The 14,589-nt window shown below is 42.8% G+C and overlaps 1 protein-coding gene across 7 annotated transcripts in view; it reads right to left on the bottom strand.

The window, feature by feature from the left end:
- The window catches only part of asb3 (ankyrin repeat and SOCS box containing 3), a 100,081-nt gene that overhangs the window by 63,923 nt on the left and 21,569 nt on the right, over nt 1-14,589 (bottom strand). For 6 of the 7 annotated variants that reach the window (XM_041217453.1, XM_041217478.1, XM_041217440.1 and 3 more), the window contains 2 exons: nt 13,200-13,335; nt 9,860-9,889 (listed from right to left, as the gene is read on the bottom strand). In XM_041217453.1, coding sequence (XP_041073387.1) covers nt 9,860-9,889; nt 13,200-13,335 — 166 coding nt within the window. The remainder of the gene's footprint in view (nt 1-9,859; nt 9,890-13,199; nt 13,336-14,589) is intronic. The other variant, XM_041217459.1, reaches the window with a different exon arrangement.

Genomic DNA, 14,589 nt, shown 5'->3' with positions numbered 1-14,589 from the left:
AGGAATTTCTTCTGAGGGTAGTGAATCTGTGGAATTCTTTACTGCAGAGGATTCTGGAAGCTGGGTTGTTAAGTCGATTCAAGGCTTAGACAGATTTTTAATCAGTAAGGGAATCAAGGGTTATGGGGAAAAGGCAGGAAAGTAGAGTTGAGGATCCTCAGATGAAGTATTTCAGAATACTTGGAAGTGCATGGTAAAATAGGGCAAAGTCAGCATGGTTTCATCAAGGGGATGTCATGCCTGACAAATCTGTTAGAATTCTTTGAGGAGGTAACAAGTAGGTTAGACAAAGGAGAGCCAATAGATGTTATCTACTTGGACTTCCAGAAGGCCTTTGACAAGGTGCCGCACAGGAGGCCACTCAGTAAGATAAGAGCCCATGGTGTTAGAGGCAAGGTACTAGCATGGATAGAAGATTAGCTGTCTGGCAGAAGGCAGAGAGTAGGGATAAGGGGGATCTTCTCAGGATGGCGGCCGGTGACTAATGGAGTTCCGCAGGGGTCAGTGTTGGGACCACAACTTTTCACTTTATACATTAATGATCTAGATGAAGGAACTGAGGGCATCCTGGCTAAGTTTGCAGATGATACAAAGATAGGTGGAGGGACAGGCAGTATTGAGGAGGTGGGGAGGCTGCAGAAGGATTTGGACAGGTTAGGAGAATGGGCAAAGAACTGGCATATGGAATACAATGTGGCCGAGTGTGAGGTCATGCATTTGGTAGGAAGAAGAGGCATAGACTATTTTCTAAATGGGGAGAGAATTCAGAAATCTGGAGTGCAAAGGGACTTGGGAGTCCTAGTCCAGGATTCTCTTAAGGTTAACTTGCAGGTTGAGTCGGTAGTTAGGAAGGCAAATGCAATGTTGGCATTTATTTCGAGAGGACTAGAATATAAAAGCAGGGATGTGCTGCTGAGGCTTTATAAGACTCTGATCAGACCGCATTTAGAATATTGTGAGCAATTTTGGGCCCGGTATCTCAGGAAGGATGTGCTGGCCCTGGAGAGGGTCCAAAGGAGGTTCACAAGAATGATTTCAGGAATGAAAGGCTTAACATATGAGGAACGTTTGAGGACTCTGGGTCTATACTTGATGGGAGTTTAGAAGGGTGAGGGGGGATCTGATTGAAACTTACAGAATACTTAAAAGCCTGGATAGAGTGGACGTGGGGAAGATGTTTCCATTAGTAGGAGAGACTAGGACCCGAGGGCACAGCCTCAGATTAAAGGGAAGACCTTTTAGAACAGAGATGAGGAGAAACTTCTTTAGCCAGAGAGTGGTGAATCTATGGAATTCATTGCCACAGAAGGCTGTGGAGGCCAGGTCATTGAGTGTATTTAAGACTGAGATAGATAGGTTCTTGATTGGTAAGGGAATCAAAGATTATGGGGAGAAGGCGGGAGAATGGGGTTGAGAAACTTATCAGCCATGATAGAATGGTGGAGCAGACTCGATAGACCGAATGGCCTAATTTCTGCTCCTATGTCTTATAGTCTTATCAGCCATGATCTCATTGAATAGCAGAGGAGACTCGATGGGCTGAATAGCCTACTTCAGCTCCTACATCTTATGGAAACTTTCCAGAATCTAGGAATTTGGAAAATTAAAACCAATGCAACTAATACCTCAGCAACTACTTCTTTTAAGGCTCTACGATGAAGTCCATGAGAACCTGCAGACTTGTCAGCTTTTAGTCCCAATAATTTTTCCCTGGTGATCGGAATTGTTTTAAGTTCTTAACTCCCTCTCACCTCTTGTTGGACACTTGTTTCTGAGGTGGTATTTGTATCCTCTACTGTGAAGGCAAATACAAAATATCTGAAATTTATTTGCCATTACCTTACTTTTCATAATTAAATCCCCAGACACACTTATCTCTCTGTCAATACCAATATCTCTCTGTCGATACCAATATATATATATATATATATATATATATATATATAAAATATTATATATTAATAAATAAGTAAGTAAGAGGACCAACATTCATTTTACTTACTGTTACTGTTTTTTATATTTCTAGCTAGCTTTCTCTCATTCTTTAATTTTTCCCTCCCTATTATTTTTTAAGCCATTCTCAACTGCTTTTTTATACTCTGTCCAATTTTCTAACCTGCCACTAATCTTTGCAGAATTGCAGACTTATTCTTTCAATTTGATACTATCTTTAACTCCTTTAGTTAGCCACAGATGCTACATCCCTCCGCTATAGTCTCTCTCTCTCTCCGGAATGTATTTTTCTTAAATATCAGCCACTGCATCTCATCAATATATATTATCTCCCTAACTTAATTTCCCAGTTCACTTTAGTCAACTCTGTCTTCATATCCTCAATTGCTCTTATTTAAGTTCAAAATACTAGTAGACTCAGACCTTTACAGCACAGGAGATGGCCATTCAGCCCATTGCGTCCACACAGGTCAAAGATCTGACTACACTAATCCCATTTTCCAACGCTCAGCCCATAGCCCTGGAAGCTATGGCAATGCAAGTGAATATCTAAATACTTCTTAAATGTTACAAGTTTCTCTGACTCAACTACCGTTCAGGCAGAGTTCCAGACTCCCACCACCCTCTGGGTGAAAAAAAAACTTCTCCTCACCTTCCCTCTTAGCCTTCTACCTCTTACCTTAAATCTATGTCACCTGATTATTGACCCTTCACCTAATGGAAAAAGTGCCTTCCTATCCACCCTATGTCCCTCATAATCTTATACATCTCTATCAGGTTCTCTCTCAACCTTCACTGCTCCAAGGAAAACAACCCCAGCTTATCCAATCATTCCACAGAGCTCAGACCCTCCAGCCCAGGCAGCATTCTGTTAACTCTCCTCTGCAGTGCAATCCTATCCAGTGCAATCACATCCTTCCTATAATGTGGTGACTGGAACTGCACACAGTACTCCAGTTGTGGCCAAACCAGCATTTTATACAGTTCCAGCATAACCTCCCTGCTCTTGTATTCTATGCCTTGGCTAATGAAGGCAAGCATCCCATATGCCTTCTTAACCATCTTATCTACCTGCCCTGCTACCTTCAGGGATCTGTGGATATGCACACCAAAGTCCCTCTGGTCTTCAGTACTTTCCAGGGTCCTACCATTCATAGTATAATCCCTTGCCTTGTTAACTCACCCCACCCACCTAACATAATACCGGGTAATTAATGTCCTTTAGGGAAGGAAATATATCATCCTTACCTGGTCTGGCCTACACGTGACTCCAGACCCACAGTGATGTGGTTGGCTCTTAAATGCCCTTGAAATAGCCTAGCAAGCCACTCAGTTGCAACAAACCACAACAAAGTCACAAAAAAGAAATGAAACCGGACGGACCACCTGGCATCAACCTAGGCACCAGAAACAACAACAGCAATTACAGCCCTGTCGACCCTGCAAAGTCCTCCTTCCTAACATCTGGGGACAAGTGCCAAAATTAGGAGAGCAGTCTCTCAGACTAGTCAAGTAACAGCCTGACATTGTAAGATATGATTTCATGAGGATGACAGATAATGTCCCAAACGCCACGATCACCATCCTTGGGTATGTCCTGTAGCACCAGCTAGACAGACCCAGCAGAAGTGGAGGCACAGTGGTATAGAGTCGAGAGGGAGTCACCCCGTGAGTCCAAAACATTGACTCTGAACCTTTTGAAGTCTCATGGCATCAGGTCTATCATGGGCAAGGAAACCTCCTGATTCCACGTACCGCCCTCCCTCAGTTGATGAACCAGTGCTCCTCCACATTGATCTTCAGTTGGAGGAAGCACTGAGGGTGGCAAGGGCACAGATTTATTCTGGGTGGAGGACTTCAATGTTCATCACCAAGAGTGGCTCAGTAGCACCACTACTGACTGAGCTGGCCTAGTCCTAAAGGACATAGCTGCTAGAATGGGTCTGCGGCAGCAGTGAGGGAACCAAGAGGGAAAAACATTCTTGGCCTCAACCTCACCAACCTGCCTGACACAGATGCACCTGTCTGTGGCAGTGTCAGTATGAGTGACCACCACACAGTCATTGCTGAGACGAAATTCCCGCCATCACATGGAAGGTACCTTCCATTGTGTTGTGTGGCACTACCACCATGCTAAATCGGATAGAGTTCAAACAGATCTAGCAACTCAAGGATGGGCATGCATGCGGCACTGTGGGCCATCAGCAGCAGAATTGTACTCAGCCACAATCTGTAACCTTATGGCCTGGCATATCCCCCACTCTACCATTAACTTAAAGCCAGGGAATCAACCCTGGTTCAACGAAGAGTGCAGGAGGACATGTCAGGAGCAACACCAGGCATACCGAGAAATGAGATGTCAACCTGGTGAAGCTACAACACAGAATTACTTGCATGCCAAACAGCATAAGTAGCAAGTGATAGACAGAGCTAAGCGATCAGACCAGATCTAAGCTCTGTAGTCCTGCCACATCCAGTTGTGAATGGTGATGGACAATTAAGCAACTCACTGAAGGAGGCGGCTCCACAAATATCCCCATCTTCAATGATGAGGGAGCCAGCACATCAGTGCAAAAGATAAGGCTGAAGCATTCGCAGCAATCTTCAACCAGAAGCATCAAATGGATGATCCATCTCGACTTCCTCCGGAGGTCCCCAGCATCACAGATGCCAGTCTTCAGCTAATTCGATTCACTCCACGTGATATCAAGAAATGGCTGAAGGCACTGGATACTGCAAAAGCAATGGGTCCTGACAATATCCTGGCAATAGTACTGGAGACTTGTGCTCCAGAACTTGCTGCGCCCCTAACCAAGCTGTTCCAGTACAGCTACAACACTGGCATCTACCCAGCTATGTGGAAAATTGCCCAGGTATGTCCTGTACACTAAAAGTAGGACAAATCCAACACGGCAATTACCACCCATCAGTCTACTCTTGATCATCAGTAATGGAAGGGGTCATCAACAGTGCTGTCAAATGGCACTTGCTTAGCAATAACCTGCTCACTGATGCCTAGTTTGGGTTCTGCCAGGGCCATTCAGCTCCTGACCTCATTAAGCCTTGGCTCAAACATGGACAAAAAAAGAGCTGAACTCCCGAGGTGAGGTGAGAGTGACTGCCCTTGACAACAGGGCCACATTTGACTGACTGTGGCCTCAAGCAGCCTTAGCAAAACTGGAATCAATGGGAATCGGAGGAAAACTCTTTGCTGGTTGGAGTCATACCGAGCACAAAGGAAGATGGTTGTGGTTGTGGGAGGTCAATCATCTCAGCTCCAGGACATCACTGCAGGAGCTCCTCAGGGTAGTGTCCTAGGCCCAGCCATCTTCAGCTGCTTCATCAATGACCTTCCTTCCTTCCATCATAAGGTCAGAAGTGGGGATGTTCACTACTGATGTGCAATGTTTAGCATCACTCAGGACTCCTCAGAGACTGAAGCAGTCCACGTCCAAATGCAGCAAGACCTGGACAACATCCTCGCTTGGGCTGACAAGTGGCAAGGGCCAGGCAATGACCATCTCCAACAAGAGAGTATCTAACCATCGCCCCTTGATGTTCAATGGCATCACCATCACTGAATCCCCCACTATCAACATCCTGGGGCTTGCCATTGACCAGAAACTGAACTGGACTAGCCATATAAATACTGTGGCAAGAAGAGTAGGTCAGAGGCTAGGAGTCAAGTGACGAGTAACACCGCCTGACTCCCCAAAGCCTGTCCATTATCTATACATATAAGGCACACTTCAGGAGTGCGATGGAATACTCTCCACTTGCCTGAATTAATGCAGCTCCCACAACACAAGAACTTGACACTAGCCAAGACAAAGCTGCCCACTTGATTGGCACCACATCCACAACCATTCCCTCCTTTCACCACTGACACACAGTAGCAGCAGTATGTACCATCTACAAGATGTACTGCAGGAACTCACCAAGGCTCCTTCGACAGCACCTTCCAAACCCACAACTAGTACCATCTAGAAAGACAAAGGCAGCAGATAGATGGAAATACAACCACCTGGAAGTTCCCCTTCAAGTCGCTCACTATTCTGACATGGAAATATATCGCCATTCCTTCATTATCGCTGGGTCAAAATTCTGAACTCCCTTCCTTACAGTGCTTGGACTGCAGCGGTTCAAGAAGGCAGCTCACCACCACCTTCTCAAGGGCAACTAGGGATGGGCAATAAATGCCAGCCCAGCCACCGAAGCCAACATCCCACGAATGAATAAAAAAACTTGTGTATAATTTCAGCTGAAAGTAAATGAAACACCTACCACATTCTCTTGGCTACCCCAAAAAGTAGAAAGGAACTAACAGTTTTATCTTGTAATAAAAAACATGAACAGGAAATGCTGGAAACACTCAGAAGATAAGGCAGCATCTATGGATAGAAACAGAGCTAAAGTTTCAGGTTGATGACCCTTTATTAGAACTGAGGAAAGATAGAAATGCAACAGGTTTTTTGAATAGTCAGTCACACCTCAACTGGACACATTTTTGTTTCTTTACTTGTCACATTACCACTCACTTTGGCTTTTGTACCATGTAAGCTTTTGTCACTTAATTTCTCTTGCCCTCCACCCTTTCACATACCTTCCTTTTTTCCTTACCCGGTGCTTCCCGCAGCCCCACTCCCAGCCTTCACTTGCTTAAAACCTATTACATTTCTATCTTTCCTCAGTTCTGATGAAGGGTCATCAACCCAAAATGTTAATCTGTTTCTCTGCACAGATGCTGCCTGACCTGCTGAGTATTTCCAGCATTTTCTGTTTTTATTTCAGATTTCCAGCACCTACAGTATTTTGCTTTTGTGTTGGTTGTTCCTTGTTTGCTAATACGTGCCTAGACCAAGAATATCAGTCAAATTTACTACGCAGAGCGGTTTTTTCATTCACAGAATGTGGGCTTTGCTGGCTGGCCCAGCATTTATTGCCAATCCCTAGTCACAATTGAGGTGGTGGTGAGCTGCCTTCTTGAACTGCTGCAGTCCATGTAGTGTAGGTACGCCCACAGTGCTGTTAGGAAGTGTGTTCCAGGATTTTGACCCAGCAACAGTGAAGGAATAGCGATATATTTCCAAGTCAGGATAGTGAGTGGCTTGGAGGGGAAATTCCAGGTAGTTGTGTTCCCATCTATCTGCTGCCCTTGTCCTTCTAGATGGTAGTGGTCATGGGTTTGGAAGGTGCTGTCGAAGAAGCCTTGGTGAATTCCTGCAGTGCATCTTGCAGATGGTACACATGGCTGCTACTGTACATCAGTGGTGGAGGGAGTGAACGTTTGTGGAGGTGATGCCAAGCAAGCAGGCTGCTTTGTCCTGGACGGTGTCAAGCTTCATGTATTGCGGGAGCTGCACTCATCCAGGCAAGTGGGGAATATTCCATCACACTTCTGACTTGTGCCCTGTAGATGGTGGACAGGCTTTGGGGAGTCAGGAGCTGAGTTACTCATTGCACTATTCCTAGCCTCTGACCTGCTCTTGTAGCCACAGTATTTATATGGCTAGTCCAGTTCAGTTTCTGGTCAATGGTAACCCCCAGGATGTTGATAGTGGGGGATTCAGTGATGGTAATGCCATTGAATATCAAGGGGAGATGGTTGGATTCTCTCTTGTTGGAGATGGTCATTGCCTGGCACTTGTGTGGCATGAATGTTACTTGCCACTTGTCAGCCCAAGCCTGGATATTGTCCTGATCTTGCTGCATTTGGACATGGACTGCTTCAGTATCTGAGTCGTCGTGAATGGTGTTAAACATTGTGCAATCATCCCCACTTCTGACCTTATGATGGAAGGAAGGTCATTGGTGAAGCAGCTGAAGATGGTTGAGCCTAGGACACTACTCTGAGGGATCCCTGCAGTAATATCCTGCAGCTGAGATGATTGACCTCCAACAACCACAACCATCTTCCTTATTGCTTGGTATGACTCCAAGCAGCCGAGTGTTTTCCCCGACTCCCATTGGTTCCAGTTTTGCTAGGACTCCTTGATGCCACACTCAGTCATTTGCAGCCTTGATGTCAAGGGCAGTCACTCTCACCTCGGGAATTCAGCTCTCTTGTCTACGTTTGAACCAGGGGTGTAATGAGATCAGGGGCTGAGTGGCCTTGGCAGAACCCAAGCTAGGTATCAGTGAGCAGGTTATTGCTAAGCAAGTGCCACTTGATAGCACTGTTGATGATCCCTTCCATTACTTTACTGATGATCGAGAATAGACTGATGGGGCGGTAAATGGCTGGGTTGCACTTGTCCTGCTTTTTGTGGACAGGACATACCCGGGCAATTTTCCACATAGCTGGGTAGATGCCAGTGTTGTAGCTGTACTGGAACAGCTCGGCTAGAGGCGCGGCAAGCTCTGGAGCACAAGTCTTCAGCACCATTGCCTGAATATTGTCAGGGCCCATAGCCTTTGCAGTTTCCAGTGCTTTCAGCGTTTCTTGATATCACGGGGAGTGAATCGAATTAGCTGAAGACTGGCACCTGTGATGCTGGGGACCACTGGAGGAGGCAGAGTTGAATTATCCACTTGGCACTTCTGGTTAAAGGTTGTAGCAAATACTTCAGCCTTATCTTTTGTACTGATGTGCTGGGCTCCCACATCATTGAGGAGGGGGATATTTGTGCAGCTTCCTCCTCCAGTGAGTTGTTTAATTGTCCACCATCATTCACAACTGGATGTGGCAGGACTGCAGAGCTTAGATCTATTAAATCATATAGCAAGTTAGTGCATCATAAATCATAATTAAAAACAAAAATAGAATCAGTGCATAAAAGAATCTCTATCCGCTTGACAAAGCATTTCCTTATATAATGACTCTAAGGAAACATTTTTTCTCACTTCCCCCTTCATTCTTCTAGTGGTAATACAAGTTATAATTCAGCAACAATTGGAAACAATTATTCACATTTTTATCCTCAAAAATGTTTATGATTTTGAAACTCCCTCCTGGATGTCTCAGCTTTGCCTGTTGCAGAAAGAAGTCACATTTTGAGACTTTCTTCATGACTATAACTTTTTTCCAATATTGTTCTAGTGAGCCTTTGCTGTACATTTCCAATGGCTACAATATCCTTCTTATAATGCACTACTCCAGCTGTGGCCAAATTAATGCCTCAAATCCCAATGTGGAAAATCCAATTGCCTTTTTTAGTGACTTTATTACATGTACTTCTACATTTAAAGATTTCTGTAGCTGCACTCTCTTCCACCACTCTAAGAATTTTACCACTTTGGGTAAATATTCACTAATGTGATTCTTGTAGACAAGTTATCTCAAAGCAGCCAAGTTTAAAGGATCAGTCACTTTGAGTAGCCAGGGTGAAGTTGAAGTTTGTGAGGTAAGTGGGTAGGACTGGTATGGTGGTGGTGGGGAGGGGGTGGTGAAGTGAGATGGTCAGGGGATGTGGTGTGGGGGCGGGAGCTGGGTGGTGGGTCAGGTGGTCAGGGCTGGGGTCATTTATTGGGGGGGGGGGGGGGGTGCACAACGCAGCGCATCTTTGGGGTACCCCTCAGCTATGACACCCTGGAGCTCGGAAATTACAGGCCAGTAATTAAGTGGCGTGGGAATAATTATTGAATCTGGAAGAAAATGGCAGATCATATGATGGACAATATCATATTTCTCGTGGGGCATTCAGTACACAATCATACAGTTATACCAGTAATATAGTATAATAAATATAAACAAATATAATAAACCTTAATAGTTCTAAATAATGGGTCAGATTTTACTGTAAAATAGTGCAGGCAAAACAGAGCTCACCATTATTTACATGTAAAAGTGTAAAACCAGACAGCTACTTCAACTGTTTCCACATCCCCAGTTAAACATAGAAATCACAAGTTACTGTCCAGCTCCTCCAAAAGCTTCCCAAAAGCGATATCTCTCACTCTGACTCACCACTCAAAAAAATCAAATGGCATGAGGTTCCTGTACAAATATGGATTAAATGCAACACAAAGAAAGTTAGGGCTTTGGCAATTAAATGTGAATATCCTTTCAGTGGCATGGCAAGTCCTATTTACTACCAAACAATCTCTCTGGCACTGAAAATTAACTTTTATAAGTGTGGAATTTCATTTGTTCAGATTTCAATTATTGTTGGAGAATTAAATAATACAAAAATGAATGTTTTATTTATCTGACCTCTATCTATCCAATATTTTTTTCCTTCTGTATTTCGCTTTCTGTACTTGATTTCACAGAATCACAGAGTGCAGAAGAGGGCCTTCAGCCCATTGAGTCTGCATCGACACATGAGAAACACCTGACCTACCTACCTAATCCCATTTACCAGCACTTAGCCCATAGCCTTAAATGTTATTTGACATTGAATTCAATAAGCCATCTGGCACTTTCTCGTTCAGACTCTGTACTATTCATCAAAAGTTCTTTAACCCGACTGGTAAAGGAGATAAACAGTTGCTTGTTCACACAGGGCACCTTTTTGAATGACTGGCCAACAGGAACTTCTGACAGGACCTTCGTGCATGTGTCTAAAATTTGGATTACCACATGTGTACACTCAATAACACCCTGTGCATGTGGGAAGCCAGCAGAGATGCAAACATATGTGCCAGCTCATTCTGACTGGCATCATCACAGAAGAAATGCAAAAAATGGTCAGCATGGACAAACAAGCCAACAGTCACCTGTTTTATGCGTTCGTGGGCTACTTTTTGGGATATCTTGCATGTATTAAAGAGCCCAGAAAGGATCCAGATATCAAAAACTGAGGGCAGTGGTAACTTTACAACCATAGACAGTCCAGCAGAATGGGCAGTCAAGTGACAGGTGGCATTTAACACACAGAACTGCAAGCTGATGTATTTTGGCAGAAGGGATAGGGAAAGGCAATATGGACTTAATGGTACCATTCCAAAAAATATGCAGGAACAGAAGAACCTGGGGGTTCTTATGCATTGATCTATGAAGATGGCAGGTCATATTGAGACCAGTTAGCAAAGCATACGGGATCTCAAGCTTTATAAACAGGAGTATTGAGTACAAAAATAAAGAAGTTATGTGTAACCTTTATGAAGCTCTAGTTAGGCCACAACTCAATGCAGATCTACCAGAATGGTTCCAGGGATGAGGGATTTTAGCTGCAAGGTTAGATTGGAGAAACTGGGGTGTTCCCCTTGGTGCAAAGGAGGTTAACGGGAGATCCCATAGAGGTGTACAAGATTATGACAGGTTTAGATGAAGTAGACAAAGAAAAGCTATTCCCATTAGCTGATGGTACAAGGTCTAGGGAACAAAGATATAAGGTTTTGAGCAAGTGGATGCATTGGGGTTGCATGGAAGAACTGTTTTACACAGCTGGTGGTAATGACCTGGAACTCTCTGCCTATGAGGGTGGTGGAAGCAGAGACAATGAATGATTTCAAAAGAAAATTGGATGGGCAGTTAAGAGAAATAAACTTGCAGGGCTACAGAAATATAGCAGGGATTGCTCTACTGAAGTGGCATGAACTTGATGGGCCGAAGTCTCCTTGCGTGCCATAATGGTTCTATGCTAACACATGGCCACCAAGCATGCCCAACAGGAAACAAGTCTAAGAGACTGCATTTGTTTGCCACAAGCTGATACGACAACCTCAGTCTCCAGAAAAGCTGCTGTTTGGCCACTTCAAGGAAACCCAACCTCTCTGTGTACACTTTATCGCAGGTAGTGCCTCAAGTGAGCTGCTGCCCTCTTTGCTGATTAGCCACAGGCCTTTCAACAGTATGATGGTGCTGGCAATACTGTCCTCATCCAAGGTCCTAAGCCAGCCCAGGTATCGGCTATCCTGATGTAATGCCAAAATCTTACAAAATGTAGGAAGTAAACTCTCAGCAAAGGTATTGTGAACAAACTCTTTCCCACCAGCAGGTAAGAAAGCAGCTGTGATTATCAAATATTTATTGTTGTGTTTCCATCAGTTTGGTTCAGCACTTGCCAATTTCTGTTGTATTCTCTTGACTTGCTTTCATTGACCCATTTTAGGAATCCCGAGAAACACATGGATGCTCTGTTAACTTTTGAAAATCAGTTAAAGTCGAGCTCTAATTGAGTGATCAGCATATATTAAAAAGTAACTCACCTCTCTCAAGGGAGTTTTACAAGCAAGCAGCCTAATGCACTCCAGTTAAATGTGGAAGTTGGTGGATTGGAGCCAGCTTCCCAATATGCTAACATTTTTCTCAACTTTAACCCCCCATCTGCACCCAAATCTGCACACTTCCCCAGGTTAAAATTAATTATTTCTCATTTCTCTGCTACTGAGGTTTTCTCTGCCTCAAGCTTTTCTCATCATGGAAACTCTCTTCATTATCAACTCGCTCTTTCCAGATTCTCGTTTTATTTGCTTTTCTTTCTGGTTCTAACCTGCTTATTGGCTGAATTCTGCCACTGCAGAGAATTAGCACCATTGCCTCAGTGAGAGTAACAAAAGGTATATTAATAAAAGGGAGAGCTTCCTGGCTTTGATATCTGGATTAGAAGGGTCAATTTGAAGCTAATGGCCTTGTGTTGCTATTACTCTCCTCAAGATAAAGTACTGACAATTGAACAACTTTCTATTTTGCCACTAAGTAATCCCAGAAAAAAGTTAACATTCAGATACAGAACAAATCTCTATGCCACTCAACAGCATACCTTAATTAAAATCTCAATAAAGAAAACTGGAATGTATTCTTCCATTGCCCTTGTACCCTTTGACTGAAATAGCTTTTTCATACTTATTACAAGCTCAGTCAAGTTACAACACAAAGAACTGGGTTATGTTGCCCAAACATATTTTATAAAATAAAAATATTTGTACTCATTCAGTATCTTATTAAGAGGAAACTTCTCAAATCACTTCAAACAATGAATCATTTTTTGGAAACCAGTGACTGTTAAGTAGGAAATAAATAGTCACGGTATTCCAAAAGTATATTTGGAACTGTCACTACATTCATGTGAGGTTCTTGCAGCTGGCAGAGAATACTTACACTTCAGAAACACTGTCAACATGCAAACGTTATGCACGAATATGAAACAGCATGCTAACTTACTATGCTACTTAATTTCTAAGGACTGAGCCATTTTTAACATGAATTGAAATTATATAATTTTGAAGACTGAAAGCAATAACCTCATTACAGGAGAGAAATACAAACAGTGTAATTGCAATTCTATGATTTTAAAATAGCCCATTCCAAAATTAGCAGCACTATTGCATTAGATGAAAGTATTAAGATTCTGGACAATTACCATGTTGTAGAAGAACTCTTAGACTTTCCAGCTTTCCATACTGAGCAGCAAGAAACAATGGTGTAATTCCATAATCGTCCCTGGCTTCTTTATCAGCCCCTTTTTCAAGCAAGAGCATCAATATGTCTAAGTGTTCCTGCAAAACATTATAATTCAAAGGTTTCAGATACGATATTTCTAAAGTTAACTATGGTTCTGACCTGTCCAAGTTAATGTGAAAACTAGTTTGACAATTCACTAGAACCTTTCAGTTAAATTACCAGGCAGTCATAAGTCTAAATTTTTCAGTCAAAAGCAGTCAAGAAAAAGTTTGCTCAGCTGCTCAAGAGTGATTACTTTACCATAGGTAATTTTTTGATATACACACACACAGAGCACAGCTATTAAATCGGGCTTGATTGATGATAGGGGAAAATAGACAAGAATACTGTGATTGATACCATGACAAGGGCACCAGTCAAATTCATGACCCCTTCCCCTTAAAGTCTTGTCAAGGAACCATTTTAGGGTCATATAATCTTTGCCTAGAAGTTCATTACAGCTAAATTTGGTTCACCAAACTTCCTTACTTCAACCAGATTTTATTGGCATTTACACAACCAACTTTTCATCAGGATCACACAAGCTAAGTAAACGAATTAACCTTTTCTCAAAAATTAGCAAAGTAGTCAGACAGCATAGTCATGAACAATTGTTTATTAACACTAAAGTCATAGTTAGCACTTTAAATTTGAACATTGACAGGTAGGGTTAAGTGACAAAAAACAATGAGGTTACAATGGCAGTTCAGTGACCCCACAATAATTTAGCATTAACTGTTTGCTGATTATAAGTGTACAATAGCGATCAATGTCTAAAATTGTTACAAACTAGTGAGATTAATTTAGGGTTCAGATAGTCATCTAGTTGGGAGCATTAGATAGCCATTCTATTAAGTAAATTGAAGTCTACATGCTTATATTGTGCAATGTTTCCAGAACTTATATGACTTCATCCCTATGAGTTGTCATAAATGAACTAGCTGCCTCACTTTCCTGAGAGCTATCAGTCCTAAATCTCCTTCTGTAAAGATGTTCTCTTCCTCCTGGATCTTCTTCTGGGTAAGTTCTGGTAGCTGTATCTGGACTGGCTGGCTCAAATCTAATTTTCATTCATTGGAGGAAAACTTGGGTGAAGGGAAACAAGTAGTAAGTTTTGGTAGGAGGTCCAAGTGAGTTTCAGGAGTACCTGTCAAAATGCTAAATCAAACGTAGTGGAGACAATGCTTTTGCACATCACAAATAAAGCTTTAAAGCATACTTTTGACTGCAAGAAACTTGGATCGCACATTTGAAAAGATGTTAAAGGTGGATACATTAAGAACCAAAGTGCTGAGATACTGTTAACAAAT

The sequence above is a fragment of the Carcharodon carcharias genome, chromosome 2 (genome assembly GCF_017639515.1).
Source record: "Carcharodon carcharias isolate sCarCar2 chromosome 2, sCarCar2.pri, whole genome shotgun sequence".
Lineage (NCBI taxonomy): Eukaryota > Metazoa > Chordata > Chondrichthyes > Lamniformes > Lamnidae > Carcharodon > Carcharodon carcharias.
This window is presented reverse-complemented; position numbering and strand designations above follow the sequence as displayed.